Source organism: Rhinoderma darwinii, chromosome 1, assembly GCF_050947455.1.
Source record: "Rhinoderma darwinii isolate aRhiDar2 chromosome 1, aRhiDar2.hap1, whole genome shotgun sequence".
In the NCBI taxonomy this organism is placed as follows: domain Eukaryota; kingdom Metazoa; phylum Chordata; class Amphibia; order Anura; family Rhinodermatidae; genus Rhinoderma; species Rhinoderma darwinii.
The window spans coordinates 479,324,991-479,350,806 of record NC_134687.1 but is presented as its reverse complement, the minus strand read 5'-3'; the positions used below and the strand labels follow the sequence as shown (position 1 = coordinate 479,350,806).

The 25,816-nt window shown below is 43.1% G+C and overlaps 1 protein-coding gene across 1 annotated transcript in view; it reads left to right on the top strand.

Moving 5' to 3' along the window:
- Positions 1-25,816, top strand: part of LRRC43 (leucine rich repeat containing 43) — a 74,922-nt gene that overhangs the window by 6,177 nt on the left and 42,929 nt on the right. The window contains exons 3-5 of the mRNA XM_075854706.1: positions 22,714-22,824; positions 22,929-23,068; positions 24,730-24,968. Coding sequence (XP_075710821.1) covers positions 22,714-22,824; positions 22,929-23,068; positions 24,730-24,968 — 490 coding nt within the window. The remainder of the gene's footprint in view (positions 1-22,713; positions 22,825-22,928; positions 23,069-24,729; positions 24,969-25,816) is intronic.

Sequence of the window (25,816 nt, the reverse complement as noted above, 5' to 3'; positions counted from 1 at the left end):
GATCACAGGGTTCGTGAAGGACTGGCTGTGGGCGGAGCTTCCTCCTCGGCTCTTATTTACTCAGTGTGTGGAACAGAGCAGAGGCAGAGCCCAGTGGCGCCCCCTACATGCTTGGAGCGGGCAGCGCCCCTAAGGCCGGCCCTGCATGATATATACCATGACATTCAGTAATATCAATAGGTTATTTTGCTGAGGCTACACTGTTCTTATAGCTGTTCTTTTTTCAGATGGCTTCTAGATAAAATGGTTGGTACCAAACATTTTTTGCATGGTGATGATATCTGCCATTACACATGAGGGTGGCAGGTGAACTACAACCAACAAGTTTCAATATCCTAGGTATGCCAATATACAAATAGAGAGAGGCTATACCCAGCATATAAAGTAAAATGAAAAACAATAAAACATAACAAAACACAAACACCAAATTATGAACGTAAACAAATACATGTAAAGACATATGCACACTACTTGTATAAGTTCCATTTAATCCTTGAGCTCAGATGGCTTTCTGATCATTCTGCCAGCTCGAATAACAAATGAGGTTTCTCCATATATATCGTTATTCTTCGGATTCTTGCGATACTTTTTTTTGGGGGGATTGCCTGTCTTTAACCAGAATCCTTGCCCTGATCCTCAGCTGGAAGTTTCCCTGATGCCTCTTTTCTTGTACTGTACTTGCAGTTTTACTGCTTTAAGGGTCAATATATTGTGCAAACAGCCATGCATCATCAAATGCTTCTGTTTTCCTCAGATGTGTCAGATTTTTTTTTTCTCCCTTTTCCTTCCTCTGTTACAATTTCTTAGGACTTAGGTCCTAGTTTCTGTATAACATTTGTCTTTTGCCAGTGGTCATCATGATTGCCTATTGATCAAATCTGACTTTTTTCTCTGGAGACCAGAAGAACTTCAGAACTGCTGATCTTGATTCCTCATTAGTTTGGCTAGAAAATTTCCCCACATGCTTCATCAGTTGTAAGGGTATGTGCACACACACTAATTACGTCCGTAATTGACGGACGTATTTCGGCCGCAAGTACCGGACCGAACACAGTGCAGGGAGCCGGGCTCCTAGCATCATACTTATGTACGATGCTAGGAGTCCCTGCCTCGCTGCAGGACAACTGTCCCGTACTGTAATCATGTTTTCAGTACGGGACAGTAGTTCCACGGGGAGGCAGGGACTCCTAGAGTCGTACATAAGTATGATGCTAGGAGCCCGGCTCCCTGCACTGTGTTCGGTCCGGGACTTGCGGCCGAAGTACGTCCGTCAAATACGGACGTAATTAGTGTGTGTGCACATACCCTAAGAGAGTCTTTGAGCGTCTGCCCATGAGTCTCCGTACCAGACTGGGTGTGTTCTGCAATTCAATATGGACAGGTATTTATCTGCAATTTTCTTTTATGCTTTCCGTATGAGTATTTTAGCTTTTTCTGCTGACTCTGCTTTGCCATTGCTTTAGGGATATCCTGGAGATAATGTCTGGTGCTCAATTCTCACTGAATTGTTTGAGCTCTTTGTAACTCTCCTTGGCTGATTGCAGTAGTATGTCTCTCCGAGTGTCCGCTGCTCCAGCTGGTAGTCTTCTAGGCGCTCCTAGATCACGTCTGTCCTGGCGGCCTATTTAAGGGTATGTTCACACGGCGGGGGTCCGTAACGGCTGAAATTACGGGGATGTTTCAGCCTGAAAACATCCCCGTAATTTCAGCCGTACCGGCATGTGCAGGCGCTTGAACGCCGCGTCAATTACGGCCGTAATTAGCGCTGCTATTCATTGGAGTCAATGAATAGCGGCTCCAATTACGGCCAAAGAAGTGACAGGTCACTTCTTCTACGCGGGCGTCTATTTACGCGCCGTCATTTGACAGCGGCGCGTAAATATACGCCTCGTGTGAACAGACAAACGTCTGCCCATTGCTTTCAATGGGCAGATGTTTGTCAGCGCTATTGAGGCGCTATTTTCGGGCGTAATTCGGGGCTAAAACGCCCGATTTACGTCCGTAAATAGGCCGTGTGAACATACCCTAAAGGTGACTCCAGCCTTTACTTCTCGTCTGCAGATTAAGCTATATCCTGGCCTGGCTATTTGTTTCTATTGCTATTTTACTCTATTCCTGACCCAGATCCAAACCTTGACCTCGAGCCCTGTTCCTGGAATTTTCTTCTGGTCTCATTCTCCGACTTGCTCCTAAGGGTATGTTCACACGGCCAAATTTCAGACGTATACGAGGCGTATTATGCCTCGTTTTACGTCTGAAAATACGGCTCCAATACGTCGGCAAACATCTGCCCATTCATTTGAATGTGTTTGCCGACGTACTGTGCAGACGACCTGTTATTTACGCGTCGTCGTTTGACAGCTGTCAAACGACGACGCGTAAAAATACAGCCTCGTCAAAAGAAGTGCAGGACACTTCTTTGGACGTTTTTGGAGCTGTTTTCTCATAGACTCCAATGAAAACAGCTCCAAAAACGGACGTAAAAAACGCCTAAGGGTATGTTCACACGTAGTCAATAAAAACGTCTGAAAATCCAGAGCTGTTTTCAAGGGAAAACAGACCCTGCTTTTCAGACGTTTTTTTACCAACTCGCATTTTTCGCGCCGTTTTCGCGGCGTTTTTTACGTCCGTTTTTGGAGCTGTTTTCATTGGAGTCTATGAGAAAACAGCTCCAAAAACGTCCAAAGAAGTGTCCTGCACTTCTTTTGACGAGGCTGTATTTTTACGCGTCGTCGTTTGACAGCTGTCAAACGACGACGCGTAAATAACAGGTCGTCTGCACAGTACGTCGGCAAACCCATTCAAATGAATGGGCAGATGTTTGCCGACGTATTGGAGCCGTATTTTCAGACGTAAAACGAGGCATAATACGTCTCGTATACGTCTGAAATTTGGCCGTGTGAACATACCCTAAATGCTAATCTGTTGACGACCCCTGGGTACGTTTCTGACTTTACTTAAAGTTCTTTGCTACAGAAAACCCACCACCAATTGGTGACTATTCTGGGGAATGCAGCAAAACCTACAAATGTATCCCAAAAGAAGGATAGAACACCCAGATAGACTCAATAGACCAAATATATAACAAGCGCAGTTAAAAGTGAGAGAGCAAGAGAGACGAGATGGAAGCACATAAAGTCAAAAGACACAGAAAAAGATGCCTTACAGTGTCTAGTCCCAAAGTAATAGAGCAAAAGTGCATGTACACAAGAATATCAGAAAAAAAACAGATATCTGGATCTGAGTAGAGTATAAATAGTAAATCCCAAAAATGTATCAAAGCACTATAATATACCCATCAATGACCAAGGATATTGGGCTAGGTCCAGGTGGGGGGGGGGGGGGGGTAACCTTAAGTGGTAATAGATGTGCATCCAGACTGAGAGGCCGAGTCAAGGATGTAAATAACATGGACTATACATGGATGAAATGCAACAAAGGTACATATAAAGGGTATCAAAGTATGTTCTAAACCATACACCGGAAACCGAGACCTACCTCAACAACCACAGTGCAAAATGAGCTCTAGTACATACCATTGCCATGATGGGAGTGAAGGCAAAGACAAAGAAGGACACCGCAGGAAACGCCTCAATGCGCGTTTCGCCTATGGCTTCGTCAGGAGGCTAATGATGGTAAAAACTACCAGGGTATATATAGGAGAGGAGTGGTTCACCTGCGACGCAGCACCTGAACCTCAAGCAGCAGTGGCGCGGTCCCTGCCATGATGGAACCACCCTCATCCCCCGACCACCGCAACCAGCGTGATGACCGGACGTGTGACATCACCTGTCAGTGGTCATGGAAACGCATGATGCTAAGCGGCACGAGGGGATGCGGGGCCTGCGCCAGCTAACGAGTTAAAGGGGGACTGGTGCAGGAGAAAGAAGGTGGGAGAAACCATATAGGAAGAGATACAGATGAGTGAGACTGACAACCATCATGGCCAATAAAAGACGCATCAGATGGAAGATACTACAATAACGATTGTAATATATCCAATAAAAAAATATCATTATATGTAAAAAAAAAATAACCAAAGAATGACTGACCGCAGCTGAAGCTAATATCTATGTAAACATCTCACAAAAAATGGTAACTCCCACTTAGCTACTACATCAGAATATATCCCATACAGTAATCAACCATCTAAATAGTGAATCCAAATATGAGACAAAAAAAGGTGATGAGACCATATCATTATAACAATGTTAAAGCCGTATATTAACCCCTTTAGGACGCAGCTTGTTTTGGCTTTCAGGACACAACCGATTTTTTTAAATGTGGTAATAACATCGGAATGCTTTTACCTATCCAAGCGATTCTGAGATTGTTTTCTCGTGACCTGTTGTACTTTATGTTAGTGAAAAAATTTGGTCGATAATTTTGGTATTTATTTCTGAAAAACACTAAAATTTAGAAAAAATTTGCATTTTTCTGAATTTAAACATATCTGCTTGTAAAACAGATGCTGGATTGGTTTTCGGTGCCATGTCTCGTTTGTAACACCCTGGGGGGACCAAAACAGTGGAAGCCCCCCAAGTTACCCCATTTTGGAAACGCCCCTCAAGGAATTTTTCTAGGGGTATAGTGCGCATTTAGACCCCACGGGACTTTTGCCGAATTTATTAGAATTAGGCCACGAAAAATGAATAGCACAATTTTTTTTCCAATAAAATTTTGAATTTTCACAACGGATAAAGGAGAAAAAAAACAACCAATTTTTGTAAAGCAATTTCTCCCGAGTACGGAAATACCCCATATGGGGTCATAAATTTTTTTTTCATTATAAATGAATTAACCCTTTCAGGACTGATCCATTTTTTGCTTTCTTATTTTCGTTTTTCACTCCCCGCCTTCCAAGAGCCATAACTCTTTTCTTTTTCCGTCAATATAGGAAAAAAAATCTGATTCCATTTTTTGGGGTTTTCATTTTTACAGCTTTCGCCGTGCAGTGAAAACTTGACTTTATTCTGCGGCTCAATACAATTACGGTGATACCAAATTGATATTGTTTTTTTTTATAATATACTACTTTTACAAAGAAAAATCTTTGTTAAAATAAAAATTGTTTTGTTTCACCACATTCTGAGAACCGTAACTTTTTTAATTTTTCGGTTGATTGAGCGGTGGGATGTCTTATTTTTTGCGGGACGAGCTGTAGTTTTTATTGGTGCCATTTTCTGGTACATAAAGTGATCAAAAAGTTGTATTACATTTTTTTTTTAGAGCTAAGGTGACAAAAAAAACGGCAATTTTGGCGGTTTAAATTAAGTTTTTTACGGCGTTCACCGTGCGAGTTAAATAATGGTATATTGTAATAGTTCTGCCTTTTACGGATGTAGCAATACCAATTTTGTTAATTTTTTTACATTACTTTAGAAGAAAAATGGGAAAAGGTTTTTTTTTAACTTCTACACATTTTATTAGTCCCCTTAGCGGACTGTATTGCAGTATATTGTTGTTTTTACAGGCTTCTGTAACAGCGCGATCGCTGTACCTGACCGTTAGCCTCGGGTGTCAGCTGTAATACAGCACGTGAGCCTGCTCCATACATCACCCCCGCACCATGACGCGCTATTAAGTCATAGCGTGCAAAGGGCTTAATGCACAGCGGATGGTGTGAATATTGCAATTTTCCACTGATGTGCCATTTTAGTGCATAATATGTTGTGCCCAGTTTGTGCCACTGAAGACAAATACCTCATAAAACGTTAAGCAGGTTCTGTCGGGTATGGCGATGCCATATATGTGGGCGCAAACTGCTGGTTGGGCACGCTGCAGGGCTCAGAAAGGAGGGACGTCATTTGGCTTTTGGAGCGCAGATTTTGCTTGGCAGTAGTTCTGTTTGGGGTATTGCTGGTATTTCAGTTTATAATGTGGGGGCATATGTAAGCTGTGCGGAGTACATCCGGGCGTATTAAGAGGGTATAATAATGCGGTAAATAAATAATAATTCATGGATATGTGGCCGGTGTCGCACTGGTAGATGGCGCCCGATCTTATCCGATTTTGGAACACTCTGCAGATTTTGCATCGCCATATTCTGAGAGCCAGAACTTTTTTATTTTTTCACCACCGGAGCAGTGTGAGGGCTTATTTGTTGCGCGACAATCTGTACTTTTCATTGGTACCATTTTGGGATACATGCAATTCTTTTGATCACTTTTTATTCCATTTTTTTGCAAGCCGGGTGACCCGAAACAAGCAATTCTGACCATGTTTTTTAGTTTATTTTTTGCAGCGTTCACCGTGTGCTATAAATGACCATTTTACTTTATTCTGCGGGTCGATACGATTAAGGCGATACCATATGTTCTGCAGCATTTACGCAATAAAATCACTTTTTATAAAATAATTCATTTTCTGTGTCACCATATTCTGAGAGCCATAACTTTTTTTTTTTTCTTAGTCAAAAAAGCTGTGTAAGGGCTTATTTTTTTGCGGGACGGGTTGTCGTTTTTATTGGTACTATCCGATTTTGGAGCACTGCACATTTTGCATCATCATATTCTGAGAGCCAGAACTTTTTTTATTTTTTCACCAGTGGAGCTGTGTGAGGGCTTATTTGTTGCGGGACAATCTGTACTTTTCATTGGTACCATTTTGGGGTACATGCGACTTTTTGATCACTTTTTATTCTCTATTTTGGGAGGGGTGGTGACCAATAAATAGCTATTCTGGTGTCGTTTTTTTATTGATTTTTTTTTTTTGGGGTTGTTCATCGTGCGGAAAAAATAACATTATTGTTTTATAGTTTGGGTCGTTACGAACGCGGCGATATGAAATATGTGTACTTTTTTTAACGTGTTAATTTTTTTCTTATAATGAAAGTCTTATTATAGGAAAAAGCATTTTTTGTTTATGTAACTTATAACTTATTTTGACACTTTTTATTTATTTTTTTTAAACATTTTTATAACTTTTTTTTTTTTTACTTTTTATTCCCACTAGGGGACATGTAGACTTGCAGCTTTGATCGCTGCTAGAGTACATTACACTACCTACGTAGTGTAATGTGTTCTAACTGTCATTGTGATGTGACAGTTACACTGACAGGATGCCTCGGAGGATCAGTCTCCAGCTGCTCCTCCTAGGCTTCCGTACATTGCAACCCGGAGGTCATTGTCTGGCCTCCGATTGCCACGACAAGCATCGGCAGCCCCCACAATCACTTAGTGGGTGTTGCCGATGTGCTTCAAACCCCTTAAATGCGGCGATCGCAATCGGTCGCTGCATGTATGGGGTTAATTGCAAAAATCAGCGGCGATGGTCCGCTGATCGGCAAGACTGGAGTGTCAGCTGTCGTGGACAGCTGACCTCCCGATTCCAGGACAGTGTGCGCCGGGAAGCAAGCCCTCTGCAGGACATACAGTTGCGGCGCAGCGCGTGAAGAGGTTAATAGATCTACAGTTAGGTCCAGAATTATTTGGACACTGAGACAATCTTCATGATTTCGGCTCTGCATGCCACCACATTGGATTTGAAATGAAACAACTGAGATGCAATTAAAATGTAAACTTTCATGTTTAATTCAAGGGGTTGAACAAGAATATCCTGTGAAATGTTTAGGAATTGCAACCATTTTTCTACACCTCCTCCTCATTTCAGGGGCTCAAATGTAATTGGACAAATTAACATTACCATAAATAAAATGGTCTTTTTTAATCCTTTGTTGAGAATCCTTTGCAGTCAATGACGGTCTGAAGTCTGGAACCCATGGACCTCACCAGACGCTGGGTTTTCTCCTTTGTGATTCTTTGCCAGGCCTTTTTCAGTTGTTGCTTGTTTGTGGGTCTTTCTGCCTTAAGTTTTGTCTTCAGCAAGTGAAATGCAGCTCGATCGGGTTGAGATCTGGTGATTGACTTGGCCATTGCAGAATATTCCACTTTGCCTTAAACTCCTGGCTTGCTTTCGCAGTATGTTTTGGGTCATTGGACGTTGCTTCACAGTACGGAGCGACAATCAACCTTGCTGCGTTTGGTTGAATATGAGCAGAAAGTATAATCCTGAACACTTCAGAATTCATCTGGCTGCTTCGGTCTTCAGTCACATCATCCATAAACACTAGTGAAACTAGTGCCTTTGGCAGCCATGCCTGCCCATGCCATCACACTGCCTCCACCATGATTTACAGAGGATGTGGTGTGCTTTGGACCATGAGCCGTTCCAAGCCTTCTCCATACTTTCTTGCTCCCATCATTCTAGTACAGGTTGATCTTCGTTTCATCTGTCTAAAGAATGCTGTTCCAGAACTGTGCTGGCTTCTTTACATGTTGTTTGGCAAAGTCTAATCTGGCCTTTCTATTTTTGAGTCTGATTTAATGGTTTGCACCTTGTGGTGAACCCTCTATATTTGCTCTCATGAAGTCCCGGCCTTTTGGAGTTCACGAGATCGCCAGTGCGCTCTTTTTTATTTTTTTATTTATTTATTTTTATTCCAAGAATGTACGAAACTGTCGAGTTGGCCACTCCTAACATTTGTGCTATCTCGCTGATGGATTTCTTTTTTTTTTTTTCAGCCTAACAATGGCCTGTTTCACTTGCATTGAGAGCTCCTTTGACCTCATGTTGTGGGTTCACCGCAACAGCTTCCAAATGCAAATGCCACACCTGGAATCAACTCCAGACCTTTCACCTGCTTAATTGATGATGGATTCATGAGGGAATAGCCCATGCAGCCCATTAAATGGCTTTTGAGATAATTATCCAATTACCTTTTTGGTCCCTTGAAACAGAGGCAGTTACATATTAAAGAGCTGTAATTCCTAAACCCTTCCTCAAATTAGGATGTGAATACCCTCAAGTTAAAGCTGAGAGTCTGTGGCCATATAGTATTAAAACAAATCATCATGTGTGAAAAGGAATAAGCTAAAGACGCACATGTAAAGTATAGTACATTTAGTGCTAAAATATTGTGTATATCAGAACGGACAAATGAGACACTAAATATAGTGCTCAATATGCCTCCGAAATGGTGCAATGATGAGGACACTCTAAAGAGATACTTAAATAAGCATATCAGAACAGATTACCAAGATTAATATATTATTTATAGAAAAATAAGTGAAAAAATAAAACCGTAAATAACAAAAAATATAACATGTAAAATCAAAAACAAAAGCTAAACACAATACAAAAAAATGAAATGAAAATGCACAACATAAAATAATCTCACCGGTTTAAAGCGCATAAAAATTCACATTATACACAAGTGAAACAGATATGTCCTAGAGCACATAGACCGAATAACTAGTAGGATAATAAACACATCTTGAATGCAGTCCCAATGCTATAAGTTCAAATGAATATAATACTTCAACAATGACAATAGTAATGGGTGTTCTTCCATGTGGTTCTGATCCCATCGGCCTCCCTAAATGCATCACAACCAAAGTCTCCCCAAACAAGGATGGCTATATTCAAAAAAATATACAAAAGACAAAATAAGAAACAAATACAAAAATACCCTGTAAGAAAAGTAAATATGCGCAAAATAAATCACAAAAAGGGCTTAAAGCTAACAGCTTCATTTAAACCAAAAGGTGAGGTGGTGTTCAGCAGGACAATCCACTTAGTTTCCCTTCTCAGCAGAGCCTTTTGAATATCTCCACCTCTCCAACCGTGGTTAACACTATCAACAATACCATGCACCCTAAATCCCACCGGATTGCATGAGTGGTGATCATGAAAGTGACGAGGAGTTGCCTGCAGTTTCTCTAGGTCTCGAACATTAGCTGCTGCCGAAAACCTACTAACGTGTTCAAGGTCATGCCCACGTATATAAGATCACAGGGGCACATGGCAAAATAAATTACAGCCTCAGTTTTACAGGAAATGTGGTGGACTATCTTGTAGTTTTTATTTCTTGCTGAGTTCCATAACTCGAGGTACGTACAATGTATCTACAAGCTGCACAATTGCCACAGTTGTATGAACCCCAAGGAGGGCCACGACTACCAAAGGGATGAATTCTCTCAATTGTTGGTACATAATGACTAGAAGTCAGAATGTCCCTTAAGTTCCCAGATCTACGTCAGGTGATGGAAGGAGAAGTGGGTAAACATCTAAATAAATCTTTATCAGTAAGCAGAACCGACCAATGTTTCCTCAAAATGTCACGTACCTCCATCAAATTATGGCTAAACGAGGTGATAAACCACACTATGTCATTAGAGATTTGATTCCTCTGTTCAGGTTTACTCACCAATAGCTCGTTGCGTGATGAGTACTTTGCTCTCCTATAGCCTTGTCTGATGTTTTTCCGATTTATACCCATGGCTATGAAGCCTATGTGTCAGATCGGTGGCCTGTTTTTCAAAGTTAGACTCATTGGAGCAGATCCGCCGAATTCGCTGGAATTGACAGTTGGAATAGCCGCCTTAACTTAAGGGTAGTGGGATGATCTATCATGATGGAGCGAGTTGGTGGAGGTAGCTTTCCTATAAACATCAGTGGAAATATATCCATGAATATCATTGACAACAGATGTCCAAAAACTCCATTTGTAACACTATACTTCCAAGTCAACTTGATGTTAAATTTGTTGCAGTTGTGTGTCTGGAGAAAGGACTCCAAGAGTGACATAGAGCCCTGCCAGATAAATAGGATGTCATCAATATACCTTGATCACTTGAGTACCGCATCATGGTCACGTGTAAGATGGACCACTTCCCTCTCCTACAACCCCTGGAACAAATTGGCTTACAAGGGTGCACAAGTTGCCCCCATAGCTACACCCTGGGGCTGCAGGAAGAGGCGATCTTTAAAGGTGAAGAAATTATGTGTTAATGCAAAATACAGTAAAGAGAGTATAAGTGATATCAATTCAGAATCCAGACTCATCATTTCTAAAAAGTACCTAGATGTACGTACTCCACGTCACATGTAACCAGAATCCTGTCTTCATCAAGTTGGAGGCCATTCAGTCTCAACATGTCTTGTATCTTTAACAAAAGGATGGCAGTGATTCCACACGTTTTTGTAAGTAAGTCAACAAAACGACAAATTTGCTCACATGGACCACGTATCCCTGAGACAATGGGGCGTCTGGGGGGATTGTTGGTGTTCTTATGGACTTTAAGTAAAAGATACAAGATGGGTTAATCGACACATACAGAGATGGAAAAAAATGGCAGCCCCCATACAGAAGTAAAAGAAAGAAAAAAATAAAAAGTACAAGACAAAAACACAAATAAATAACATTTATTTTAATGACCTACTAAAAGCAATATTATATAAAAAAAAATAATTTTGCTTCTCCTTTCCCATCTTAGACATTTATGGCATATGCACAGGAAATGCCAAAATCTGATAGATGCGGGTCCCATTTCTGGTACCCGCACCTATATCTAGAACTGGCCGCAGAATCCAGGCGGAGACCAGTGGAGAGAGGGTCGTGCGTGCGCGCAGCTCTCACTATTCTGTTGTATGGTTGTTATGGAAACAGCCGAGCAGCTCATGCTTGGCTGTTTCCGTAAGGCCGGATTCACACGAGCGTGTGCGTTTTGCGCGCGCAAAAGGTCCATAAAAGCTCCATGTGTCAGCAGCATATGATGCGTGGCTGCGTGATTTTAGCGCAGCCGCCATCATTATGACACTCTGTTTTTATGTTTGTAAACAGAAAAGCACGTGCTTTTCTGTTTTCATTCATAGTTTTGACTACTGTAGCGTGCGGCACACGGAAGTGCATTCGTGTGCCGTGCACGGTTTTCACGCACCCATTGACTTCAATGGGTGTGTGATGCGCGAAAAACAGGCAAATATAGGACATGTCGTAAGTTTTACGCGGACAGTCTAAAAGGCCCCATTGACTAACATAGGTCCGTGCGACGCGCGTATTATACGTTCGTCTGAATAAGCCCTAACTCCCATTGAACAGAATGGAGAGAGCAGTGCGCACGCGTGGCCCTCACTCCACTAATCTCCGCCTGGATTCTGCAGCCAGTTCCAGAGATAGGTGTGGGGACCAGAGCTGGGACCCGCATCTATCAGACATTTTTGGCATTTCCTGTGGATATGCCATAAATGTCTAAGATGGGAAAACTCCTTTAAGTTATATGGTCTGCAGAGCGCTTGTGTAGGACTGGAGTCTACCACTATGTGGTGGTAATATTGGTCTTTGGTTTACTGCACACGTTTTACTACACAATTAAGAGTGGTCGCATTATTTCAATATAGCTGACGGGTGGGCCCCAAGAATTATTTCCTCTGGTGGGCCCAAGGTACTCCAGTCCGACACTGGCGCTAGTAGAAGGCTCCAGCCTTGGGAAAGCTCCTGACGTCTCTGCCATTTATGGACAGTGACTTCAGGAGTGTCCCCAGGGCCATTCCCCGGGTGACGTATCCCACTTTATGCGATACAGTGGGATACGGTTTGGCTAAATAGATCAAAATCCAAGGCATTAAATAAATGGTCATGTGCCTGCTCCATGGTTTTATTCACAGTAATTGACATCAGCACCAAAATCAATTAATGCGTATAACGTACAAACGTGAGCGCCACACTTTCCGCTGCCCACACCTGGTAATGAACGGGGGGGGGGGGGGGCCCAGACATCTCGGCTATATGGGGCCCAGAAATTCTTGATAGCGGTTGATGGCGATTCTTGAGCTGCTTTCCACAATTTGTCGTGTACTTACGACAAATGGTTGGCACCGGCTCAGAGGCTGAGTCGATGCCATCATCCTCGGGTGTCAGCTGTATGTTACAGCTGACACACTGCTGTAATGGCCGGGACCAAAGTTAGCTCCGATCCCCGCCATTAACCCCTTATATGCAGCAGTCAAAAGCAATCGCTGCATTTAAGGTGTTTGCAGCTCATCGGCACCCCAGCAATTAAATTGCCGGGGTGCCGGTGGCTGCAATGGCAACCGGAGGCCTAATACTGGCCTCCCTGTCTGCCTAGTACAGAAGCCGTCTAGGCCCCCGCCTGGAGGGGGGCCTAAAAGGCTTCCGTAGCCGACAGCAAGATGGCGCCATCTCAGGAGCTGTGCCGGTGTCATCAGCAGTTGCTGTCAGCTGTATGTTACAGCTGACAACTTCCTGTAATGTCAGGGACCGGAGCTAGCTCCAGTCCCTGCCATTTACCCCTAGATGCAGATTGCTGCATCTTTGAGGTTGGTAGCAGATCGGCAGCCCTGCCATGCGATCGCAGGGCTGCCGGCTGCTGCTATGGCAACAGAAGGCCTAACAATGGCCTCCTGCTCTGCCATTACGGAAGCCAATAGGCCCTGCCCGGAGGCGAAGCCTAATCGGCTTGCTGTCCGGGAACGACTGACAGATCTAATACGTCGCACTACATAGGTAGTGCAATGTATTAGAAAATAAATCAGACAGTTGGACCTTCAAGTTCCCTAGTGGGACTAAAACAAAGTGTAAAAAAAAAAGTGTAAAACAAAAGTTGGAAAAATATAATAAAACTTTCAAGTAATAAAATATAACACAATCGCCCTTTTTTATCAGGTCCTTTATTATTGAAAAAAATAAAATAAAGCATACATATTTGGTATCGCCGCGACCGCAATGGCGTGAACTATAAAAATATTATGTTTATTCCAAACTGTTAACGGTGTAACAAAACGTCAAAAACAATGCCAGAATCTCTGTTTTTTGGTCACTTTGCCCTACAAAAATTGGAATAAAAAGTGATCAAAAAGTCGCATGTATCCAAAATTGGTACCTATTAAAACTATAGCTTGTCTCGCAAAAAACAGGCCCTCATACCGCTCCGTCAGCTAAAAAATTTAACATGGCGACAGAAAAGACATTCTTTTTACAAAAGTAATTTTATTTTGCAAAAAGTTGTAAAACATAAAAAAGTGCTATAAATTTGGTATCGCCGGAATCGTACTGACCCGCAGAATAAAGTTAACATGTAATTTATAATGCATCGTGAACGCAGTATAAAAAAACTATGCCAGAATTGCTGTTTTTTGGTCACCTTGCCTCCCAAAGAAAAGGATAAAAAGTGATCAAAAAATAGTACAAACATGTCTGCTGGAAGCGAGGGTGTCCTGCCCGTATTATACCATGACAACACTTACCCAGCAAAATTGCCAAACTGCAAAGGTGCAGAGTGTGGACCAAAAGGGGGATAAGAAAGGACACCATTTATCAGTGCGACCCTGGCCTGTAAATGAAGGATTGCTTCACAGCGTGAGGCCTCATGCACACGACCGTATTTTTTCCCACCCGTAAATACTGGCGTAAATACGGGTCCGGTGTCACACGTATTCGACCCGTTTTGCACCAGTATTTACGGACCCGTGCCCGTAAATATGGGTCCGGTGTCACCCGTATTCCACCCGTATTTACGGGCACGTTTTTGGCTGCAAAATAGCACTGCAGTAATCGGCAGCCCCTTCTCTCTATCAGTGCAGGATAGAGAGAAGGGACAGCCCTTTCTGTAATAAAAGTTAAAGAAATTCATACTTACCCGGCCGTTGTCTTGGGTGACGCGTCCCTCTCTTCACATCCAGCCCGACATCCCTGGATGACGCGGCAGTCCATGTGACCGCTGCAGCCTGGGATTGGCCTGTGATTGGCTGCAGCGGTCACATGGGCTGAAACGTCATCCAGGGAAGTCGGGCCGGATGTCGAGAGGGACGCGTCACCAAGGCAACGGCCGGGAGACCGGACTGGAGGAAACAGGAAGTTCTCGGTAAGTATGAACGTCTTTTTTTTTTTTTACAGGTTGATCTATATTCTGATCGGAATTCACTGTCCAGGGTGCTGAAACAGTTACTGCCGATCAGTTAAATCTTTCAGCACCCTGGACAGTGACTATTTACCGACGTCGCCTAGCAACGCTGCCGTAATGACGGGTGCACACACGTAGCCACCCGTCATTACGGGAGCTCCATAGACTTCTATGGGCTGCCCGTGCCGTTATTACGGCCTGAAATAGGACATGTTCTATCTTTTTCAACGGCACGGGCACCTTCCCGTAAGAAAACGGGAAGGTACCCGTGGCCAATAGAAGTCTATGAGCCCGTGATTACGACCCGTAATAACGTGTGTTTTTACGGTCGTGTGCATGAGGCCTAACACACCTATTGATTTTATTTTTTTTTATTTTTTTTTTACCCCATTAATATACCACCTGACTATGCCCCTGATGTACTCTGCCCAGCTTACATATGCCCCCACATTATAAATGAAAACACCAGCAATACTCAAACAAAACTACTACCAAGCAAAATCCACTCTTCAAAAGCCAAATGGCACTCCCTCCCTTGTGAACCCTACAGCGTGCCCAAATAGCTGTTTACTTCCACATATATGGCATACCAGGGAGAACCCTTTTAATCATTTTTGGGTTGTATGTCTCCAGTGGCACAAGCTGGGCACGACGTATTTGCCACTGAAATGGTATATATGTGGAAAAATTTAAATTTTTACTTTGCACCATCCGCAGCACATTCATTTATAGCAAAGACACAGGGTGAAAATGCTCACTACTCCTCTTAATAAATGCCTTGAAGGGTGCAGTTTTTAAAATGGACTTTGTAAATCGCTAAATTAGGCCTCAATTTCGCATGGTACTCTTTCACTCTTGAGCCTGGTCGAATCCAGGCAAAAGATTAGGGCCACATGTAGGGTGTTTCGAAAACCGGGAAACACAGCATAATAATTAGAGCGTGGTCTTGTTATGGTGGCACAATCTGGGCACCACATATTGATATATCTATGGAAAAATTACCATTTTCACTGTGCAACATCGAGTGCACACTAATTTCTGGACAACATGCTCACTACAGCCCTAGGTGAATACCTTGAGGGGGTGTAGTTTCCAAAATTCAGTCACTTCTGGTGGGTTTCCACTGTTTTGGTCCCACAGGGGCTTTGCAAATGCGACATAGCGCCCAGAAACCAATCCAGCAAAATCTGCACTTCAAAAGCCAAATGGCGCTCCTTCCCTTCTGAGCCCTACTGTGTGCCCAAACAGCAGTTTTTGACCACATATGGGGTATTGCCATACTCGGGAGAAATTGCTTTACAAATGTTAGGCCTTGTTTACACGAGCGTGATATACGTCCGTGCGATGCGCGTGCTTTTCACGCGTGTCGTACGGACCTATATAAGTCTATGGGGGCATGCAGACAGTCCGTTAGTTTTGCTCAGCATGAGTCCTCTGAAAAAAACTCACGACATGTCCTATATTTGTGCGCTGTTCGTGCATCACGCACCCATTGAAGTCAATGGGTGCGTGAAAATCACGCAGGTCACCACGTGCTTTTCTGTTTACAAACATCCAAACGGAGTGTCATAATGATGGCGGATGCTCGAAAATCTCGAAGCCGCGCATCATACGCTGATGACACACAGAGCTGTTAAGTGCCTTTTGCGCACGCAAAACGCCGCATTTTATGTGTGCGCAAAACGCACACGCTCATGTAAACCAGGCCTAAGGGTGCCTTTTCAACTTTTATTTGTTGAGAACATTTTTAGCTAAAACGACGTCTTATTGGAAAAAAAAAATATTTTTATTTTCACTCCCCAATTCTAATAAAATCTATAAAACACCTGTGGGGTCAAAATGCTCACTACACCCTTAGGCTATGTTCACACGGGGTCTTTTGCCGAGTTTTTTGACGCGGAAACCGCGTCGCAAAACTCGGCAGAAACGGCCCGAGAACGCCTCCCATTGATTTCAATGGGAGGCGTCGGCGTCTTTTTCCCGCGAGCAGTAAAACTGCCTCGCGGGAAAAAGAAGCGACATGCCCTATCTTCGAGCGCTTCCGCCTCCGACCTCCCATTGACTTCAATGGGAGGCAGGAGAAAGCGTGTTTTATGCCCGCGGCGCTCAATGGCCGCGGGCGAAAAACGGCGCGATAATTGCTGTTCACACGGAGTATTTTGGGGGAGGAATATCTGCCTCAAAATTCCGTTTGGAACTTTGAGGCAGATATTCCTCCCCCAAAATACTCCGTGTGAACATAGCCTTAGATTATTTCCTCAAGGGGTGTAGCATCCCAAATGGAGTCACTTTTGGGTAGTTTCCACTGTTTTGATACCTTAGGAGCTTTGCAAAAGCGACATGGTGTCAAGAAACCAATCCAGCAAAATCTGTGCTCCAAAAGCCAAATGGCGCTCCTTCTCTTGTGAGCCTTGCCGTGTGCCCAAAGAACAGTTTATGACCACATATGGGGTATTTCCATACTCCTCCAGAGAAGTTGATTTACAAATGTTAGGGGGCTTTTTCTTCATTCCTTGTGGACATTGTTGTTTGTTCGTTTTTTGAGCTAAAACTACATCTTATTGGAAAAAAATTAAATTTTTCATTTTCACATCCAAATTCGAAAAAAATTAATGAAACACTTGTGGGGTCAAAATGCTCAATACACCCTTCGATGAATTCCCGGTTGGGTGTAGTTTCCAAAATGGGGTCATTTTTTGGGGTGTTTCCTTTGTTGTGGCATCACAAGACCTCTTCAAACCTGACATGGTGCCTAAAATATATTCTAATAAAAAGGAGGCCCCAAAATCCTCTAGGTGCTTCTTTTGCGCCTGTGCTTCAGTCCATTAGGGCCACATGTGGGATATTTCTAAAAAATGCAGAATCTGGGCAATAAATATTGAGTTGTGTTTCTAAGGGAAAACTTTGTGTTTTACAGAAAAAAAATGATTAAATGTGAATTTCTGCAAAAAAAATAAACATTTGTAAATTTCAACTCTACTTTTCTTTAATTCTTGTGAAATGCCTTAAGGGTTAAGAAACTTTCTAAATGCTGTTTTGAATACTTTGAGGGGTGCCGGTTTTAAAATGGGGTGAGTTATGGGGGTTTGTATTGTATAGGCCCCTATAAAAATTGCATTTTTACATTTTCTTGAAAATGTGAGAAATTTCTGCTAAAGTTCTAGGATATTCAAAAAATGATGGCAATCTAAATGAGACAAATGGGAAATGTTAATTAGCAAATATTTTGTGTGGTATTACTATCTGTCTTACAAGCAGATACATTTAAATTCAGAAAAATGCAAATTTTTGTCATTTTTCACTAAATTTTGGTGTTTTTCACAATTAAATACTGAATGTATTGACCAAATTTTACCACTAATTTAAAGTACAATGTGTCACGAGAAAATAATCTCCGAATCGCTTCGATAGGTAAAAGCATTCCGAAGTTATTACCACATAAAGTGACACGTCAGATTTGAAAAATAAGGCTCTGTCAGGAAGGTCAAAAGTGGCCACAGCGGGAAGGGGTTAGTTAACAGGGGTAAAACAGAGTTCTATAGTTTCTCCCATCCCTTGTTTGAACTTGATGGACATCTGTCTTTTTAACCGTACTTACTATGTATCTATGTAACCACCAGGATATTAAAGGGGTTATCTGTGATTTTAAAATGTATGTCCTATGCTCAGGATAGGCTATCAATATTAGATTGGTGGGGGGTCTGCCGAACAGCAGTTTGAAGGGGCTGCGGCACTCGTATGAGCACCTCAGCCTCTTTGTTTAAATCGGTTTAAAAATCTTCAAACGGCTCGGCCGCAAGAGACGGTAAGGCGGGAGTGATAATATTGGTGCACAAAAATTTTGTTTTTACGGTGGTGTCCCAGGACCGTGATGATGAGGGTCGTTGGATACATCTAGTGATGGAGCATGCAGAGGAAACTATTAGCATCCATAATGTTTATGGGCCTAATGCGGCCAACGGAGAGTTCTTTGGTGAATTGGAAACCCAACTCCAGCAGGATCGCACTAAGCTGTTGGTGTTAGGGGGAGAACTTAATACCGTAAGGTCTGCTAGGGAAGATAGAAGTGTAGGGTCCATTTTGCAGAGACTGAGGGATAGGATCCTGCCAGATTTTTTGAGACACACGGCCCTCACAGATGCTTGGAGGAGTTTGCACCCCGATGCGAGGGAGTACACACACTTTTCTCATGTACATCAGTCGTGGTCGCGCATTGATTACTTACTGGTGAACGACACTTTCTCCCGCCGGCTACGTGACGCGGCGATAGAAGATATGGTCATCTCTGACCATTCCCCAATCACAATTACTTTGGCAGACGCGGTAGCTAAGGGACTGGATTTTATATGGCGGTTCCCCTCCTTTCTGGCGGCGGATGAGGGCTGGTGGACGGAATTTGACGGGGATAATGCGTCACACCGTACGGACCCGTCGTTATACTGGCGTACAGCTAAAGCGGTAATTCGCGGGAAAATAATACAATTTATGGCCACTCTTAAACGTAAAACCACCGAAGGGTACAAGACTGCGAGCGACCGATTAAGGCGCGCATGCACAGCGTTTTTACAATCTCCATCAGCGTCTCTGGGGGAGGCTTGGAGGGAAGCCAAGCGACAGTATGATCAATGGCTAGACAAAAGAGAAAGCATTTATCGGTCTCAATTTGATGCTGACCTTGTGTTTCGGTAATAAAGCGGGCAAATTACTAGCACGATTGGCGAAGGGGAGGTATACACCGTCGCACATTTTAACCTTTAAAGACGCCAACGGACTTCCTACAGCGGATCCAAAAACCATAAACACTATACTGCGTACATATTATCAGGCCCTGTATTCAGACACGCCTGTCGACACCCAAAAAGGAAAGGAATTTTTGGAGAAGGTAAAGCTGCCTGGACTCACGCAGGAGCAGAACGATCTGCTGAGCGCAGAGATCACGGTGGAAGAGATAGCGAGTACCATTAGGACCTTATCTAACAGGAAGGCCCCTGGGCCGGATGGGTTCACAGGAGAATTTTTCAAGTCCCTCAGAGAAGAAATCAGCCCCATTTTGATGGAGTATAATAACATTTTATTACAGACCGGTACGCTACCAATGGAGGCCAAAATAGCGCATATAAAGGTGCTGCCCAAAAAGGGGAAGGACCCTCTGGACCCGGGGTCCTATCGACCATTATCATTGATAGACCAAGACCAGAAATTACTTACAAAAATCTTAGCTAATCGTTTGGCCGTGTATCTACCGACATTGGTGGGAAAATCCAAAGTGGGCTTTGTAAAGGGCAGGGCAGCAGTGACTAATCTGCGTAAGGTGTTGACCGTACTAGAAACAGTCCGACACGATCCCCGGCCAGGTACCCGGCCGGCGCTAGACGCAGAGAAATCGTTTGATAACATACAGTGGGAATGGCTGGGGATGGTGTTGGACAAGATGAATGTCCAGGGAGCCTTTCGGATCTTTCTGAAGGGGGTCTATACTAATCCCCAAGCGCGTGTCTACTCTTCGGGATTTCTGTCGGCTCCCTTCCAATTGCATAAAGGGACTCGGCAGGGATGTCCCTTGTCGCCACTTTTATTTAATCTGGCACTTGAACCAATGGCTAGATTTCTGGAAGAGTCGGCAGTGTTCAGAGGTATCCAGGTGGGGTCTTTGGCTCTCAAGCTAGCCTTGTTCGCTGATGATATTCTGTTTATGTAGAATCCTCAAGAACACTTATTGCCGGTCTTCAACTTTTTGCAGGACTTTGGGCAATGCTCGGGATACAAAGTCAATATAGCTAAAAGCGAACTGCTGGAGTTGGGCAAACCATTACCTGGGACCTTTTGGCAATCCTTGGGATGCGGGATATCCCCGGTGAAACAATTACTTATCTGGGAATTAAGATAGGGAAGGCACCTGAAACCTTGTATGGCCTGAATTATCCACCACTGTTTAAAAAAATGCAGGCGGAACTCACCAGATGGTGTCAGTTACCGATATCCCTTCTGAGGAGGTGCTACCTCATTAAGATGGTCAGTTTCCCCAGATTGCTATATCCCTTTCAAACACTCCTGCTCTTACTGAAACATGGGGACGTCTCCAAGCTGAATTAGGCATTTACAAAATTCATATGGGCGGGAAAGAGGCCTCGCATTGCACTCACTAAGCTCATGAGGGACAAGCATGAGGGGGGGCTGAAGTTTCCTAATATTAGGGGATACAATGTGGTGTGCCTCTTTCGTCATGTAGTGGACTGGCTTCATGAAACGAACCATTATTCCAACTTAGATCTAGAGGGGGAGTATGCCTCACCCTGGAACTTAAAGGCCTTGCTGCATTGTCGGGTGGCCTCTCTTCCGTGCCGTCTCAAAACCTCCATTGTTCTGAGAGATACAGTCCTAGCCTGGAAAGTGGTTCGTAAAATTTTTGACTTGCCTCACCTGCTATCCAAGCACATGCCGTTGTGTGGACACCTGGAATTCTTACCGGGAGTAGACAGTGGAGACAGATTTGCCTCTTGGGGGGATACAGGTATTAGTAATGCAGGAGACCTTATGCATACAGAGGAAAGGGCTAAACTCAGTCCCTTAGAGGACAACGCTAATTTTCTACAAGTTCTCCAGGTGCGGTGATTCTGTACCTCTAGGCTCAGAGATTTAAATAAGGAAGCCACCACTCATACGCTAGATGAGGTCATTGGCCCAACGGCTCTTCGGGCGACTATCACGAGGTTGTATAGAGCACTAGGGGAGTATTTTGTCCACCCGCAACAACGGGTAATGTTCAAAGTCTGGGAACGGTGGACTCACGATCCGGCTATAGGAGAGACCATATTGGAGGGTTGGGAGACGGTACGGAAGGTGATCATTAACGAGAGCTGGAGGGAAACCTATTTCAAACTAATGCAACTATCTATGGCTTCAATATTCTGCCTTCACAGTCCTTCCCCGATCGCATTACGAGCTGTCCCAAATGCAATACCCCCCTGACGAATTTGTGGCACGGAGTATGGTGCTGTGCTCATACTGAACGGTACTGGGTAATGGTACGTAGCTATATTTTAGATCATTGGAAGGCAAACCTTCTAATGACGCCCCAAGCGCTGCTGTTCCATCAGGCGCGACCGCCAGAGGAAGAGGTTGCTGGAGGAACGAGATCTCCTCCCCCCCTGGTGCACACAATTTTGTTGGTGGCCTTGAGATGCCTTTTGTGTAAATGGCTGGAAGCTGATACACCGGACATCGACATGATCGTGTCCCGCTTGAAACAATTGTTAGCTCTTGAACGAGTGGAGGTAGAAAGAAGGAAAGAAACGGGAGCCAAAAAGTTGTTTGCTAAATGGCAGCTATTTATAGAAACGCAATGCACAGCGACTGAGGTGGTGGAAATTGTTACGCCTTTTAAACACACAGCGTGGTATCATACGCAGCTTCTGGCTGGCACTTTAGGAGGCTTGCAACTCCAGTCTAATAGCAGATAAGGGATAGATGGGGCGGTGCTATTATTCTTCAATGATCTAAGTCATGATCGGGAATAGGGGAAGTAATGTTAATTTCTTAACAGATGCAAGACGATATGCCATGCAAGTATGTAATTATTCTGTTTCTGTTATACTCGCAGTTGCGAGCTGTTCATTGATGTCGCAAAATTTTTTGTGAAATGTTTGTACAAAATTTGAAAAATGTTAATAAAAATGTTTTAAAAAAAATAAAAATCTTCAAACAGCTGATCGGCTGGGGTGCCGATAGTTAGACCTCCACCAATCTAATATTGATGGCCTATCCAAAGCATAGGCCATCAATTTTAAAATCCCGGATAACCCCTTTAATTCATGTCCACTAATGACCATCTAGAAATCAAAGTCCAAAGCTACAGGTAGGGCAAGGGAAAGTGTACGGCCCAAATTTTCAGCCCAGTTCTTTGTTAATTGTCATTTAAATGCCCGATTCATCTTGGTTGAATGACAGATCACATTAAGATTCTTGAACATAATTAATCTCTCTGATTTGTATTTCCCTCTTCCTTACGTAGATAACGGAAGTAGATGAACAGTTGCTTACATTTCAGAACCTTGAAGAACTTGTGTTGAGTGCAAATAAATTAAAAACCGTGTATTCTGATAATCTACCAAGAAAACTTAAGGTGAATATGCTGATCACTGTGTTTTCATTAGTTAATTCTTTACGGCTAATCGCAGTTACACTACAGTATGTAGTAGATTTTCAGACTCCGTTTCTTTGTTTCAGATGTTGGAGCTATGCTCTAACCACATTTCAAGCTTAAAAGATCTAAGTATGAATCCACCTCCATTGTTACAACATTTGGGACTTGCCTATAACAGAATTCAGTGCTCCTCAGAAAGTTTATTCCTGACTGCTAATATCTGGTAACACATTTTTGGTTTATGGATGACTATTAGTCCATTATGAATACGTTTAGGTGTAAATACTTCTAGTGTAATTCATTATATTTTATCTATACGGTACGTCATAATTTACATTTAATATAATGAGCACAGCCAGTGGTTAAATGAAAGGAGCCAGGTCTGTACATATGCAGCCCTGTCACCGAGTTGTCAGATAATTTATATTTATATATTTTTTTTGTTTAAATGTTTTTATTTAGTTTTCACAATAATAAAACATCACAGTAATACAACAATACGCTGAAGGTCTTATTCCAATAGTAACAAAGAAGTTGCAAACGCTAGGCCTCATGCACACGACCATGCTTTTGCGGCCGCAATTTATCCGCAAATTGCGAAACCATTCCTTTCTATGGCCCAATGCACACGACCGTGGTTTTTACGGATCCGTGCTGGGGCCGCAAATCCGGAACGCAAAAACTCAGGACAAGTCATTTTACGGTTCAGATTTGCGGGTTCACTAATACTGGTGAATTGTTGTGGATCTGTGAGTCCTGGTGACACATGGATGCACAACAAAGGTTTTTTGCGGTCTAATGGACCGGATCGGACCTGTGGTTTTGCGGACAGCAAATCCAATGTAGTCGTGTGATGAGGCAAAGACATAATTTTTTTAGACATACAATTCAGAGGACTTACCTCCAGTAAGTTAAAGGGCCTATGGCCCTTAAACATCTTTAGGGAGAACAAGAGATGGGGGGGGGGGGTTTGTGGGCTAGAGAAATAGTAGATTCAGACTGAGAAACCCTAACCTAGGACCTGTGAATAAATAATCATTCACATCAGAGATGAGGAGTTTCTTAAAGAGAACCTTTCACCTCCCCATACATGTGCAGCATATAATGGGCAGGGCTGCACAAACCCTGGGGCACTTTACATTTTTTTTCTACCCTCCTCCATTATTTAGATATCGGTGCCGTTATATTTGGCGCCCGATATTTAAATAACCCCCTGAACTGTCAATGGAGCATGTACTGGCAAGGGGGAATGTTACTATGGCTGTGACACTTCCAATCAGATATGGACAGTGTTACAGCAAGAGCGAGGATAGAGGAGAGTGTGTGTGCGTGCGCGCTCTCACTCTTCAGCTTTCAAGATTTCAAGATCAGTCTTCTGCCGAACTGGCAAGGGGGCGTGTCACTGCTACGGACAGTGTAAGTGCTGGGGAGCGCTTGCACTGTCTATAGCAGAACACACCCCCTTACCAGTTCGGCAGACAAAGTACTAGACTGATCTCTCGCAAGAGCTGAAGAGATGAGTGCGCATGCGCGCTCTCCTCGCCACAGCTCTTACACTGTCCATAGCAGTGACACGCCTTCTTGCCAGTTCGGCAGAAGACCTGATCTTGAAAGCTGAAGAGTGAGAGCGTGCGCTCGCGTACACTCTCTCCTCGCTCTTGCTGTAACACTGTCTATATCTGACGACACATGTATGGGGAGGTGAAAGGTTCTCTTTAAAATATTAAAATCTTCTACATCTAAAGATTTATCACCTATAAAGTTTCTAGTGTTTCCACCACCTATTCAGAGACTCGTGATTGTTTATAATGGCATGCAAGGTTAGGTTTCACATTTTAACAGATACTCCTTTATTAGGTTTTTTTCTTTTGTTTTTTTTTTTAGGCCAACTTTGGTTTCTCTTGATCTTAGTTTCAATGACCTCACTGAGCTCTTCAACCTAGTCTCTAGAATCTCTACTTTACAAAATCTCCGTATTCTCATGCTGCAAGGAAATCCACTGACATTTATCACCTCATATAGAGGCTACACAATCGATTGTCTGCCAAATCTATGCGTTCTGGATGACGTCTTAATATTACCAGATGAAAAATATAAATTTAGTGGACTATCGAAAAAGAAAGGTGAGATTATAGCTAATGAACTACAACTGATTGTCACTGGCCTTGTATTCTAGAAAAGGCAAAAAATGTGGATTTCAGGAGTAGGTGTAACAGGACTATATTAACATCATATATCATCGTTTTTGTAGTGTATGCCAAACATAAGACAGGCAAAAATCCCCTTAAAATGATCTTATATGTCTAGGACCTCTGATAACACCACTGATTTACAGAAATACAGGGCTCTGTAGAGTGCTGATCAGAGATTTGTTATGATCAGTTTGCTTAAAATGTTCTCAGAATTTAATAACAGAAATCCAACGGAGTCTAAGGGGATTTTCACATGGCGCGGTTTTTGGCGCATGACCGAAAACCGTACTGCAAAAATTGCATGCATTTTTACTCCAGGCAGTTTCCATGCTTGCTGTAAAAATGCACACTGTTTTGCAGTGCGGTTTTCGACGTGGCAAAAAAAACGTGTTAAAAACGCACCATGTGAATACACCCTAAAGGGATTGTCTGCTGTGAAGAAACCCATTTAGTTAGAAGGGATCCCAGAAAATAAGATGTGTCCCACCGCTGGGATTAGCGATAAACTGTAATCTGCAGGGGAACCTGACAAATTACTAGTTCCTCTGCGGTGGCACGATCACTCCCTCATATTGCCGATCAATGGCCTGCTTGTTTAATGCATGGTCATGCAGGTTCCTCTAATGTAGGAGACCCCCTTTGTAGCTGCTCTCCTCTCCTGCTAATTGATGGAGGTTATGAAAATGGATTTGTTAAACCACACAGCCCATTTAGGATGCCTAAGATCGCACACTTTATCTATGTGATCTTCTCACACATGGCTATGGTGTGTCACAAGA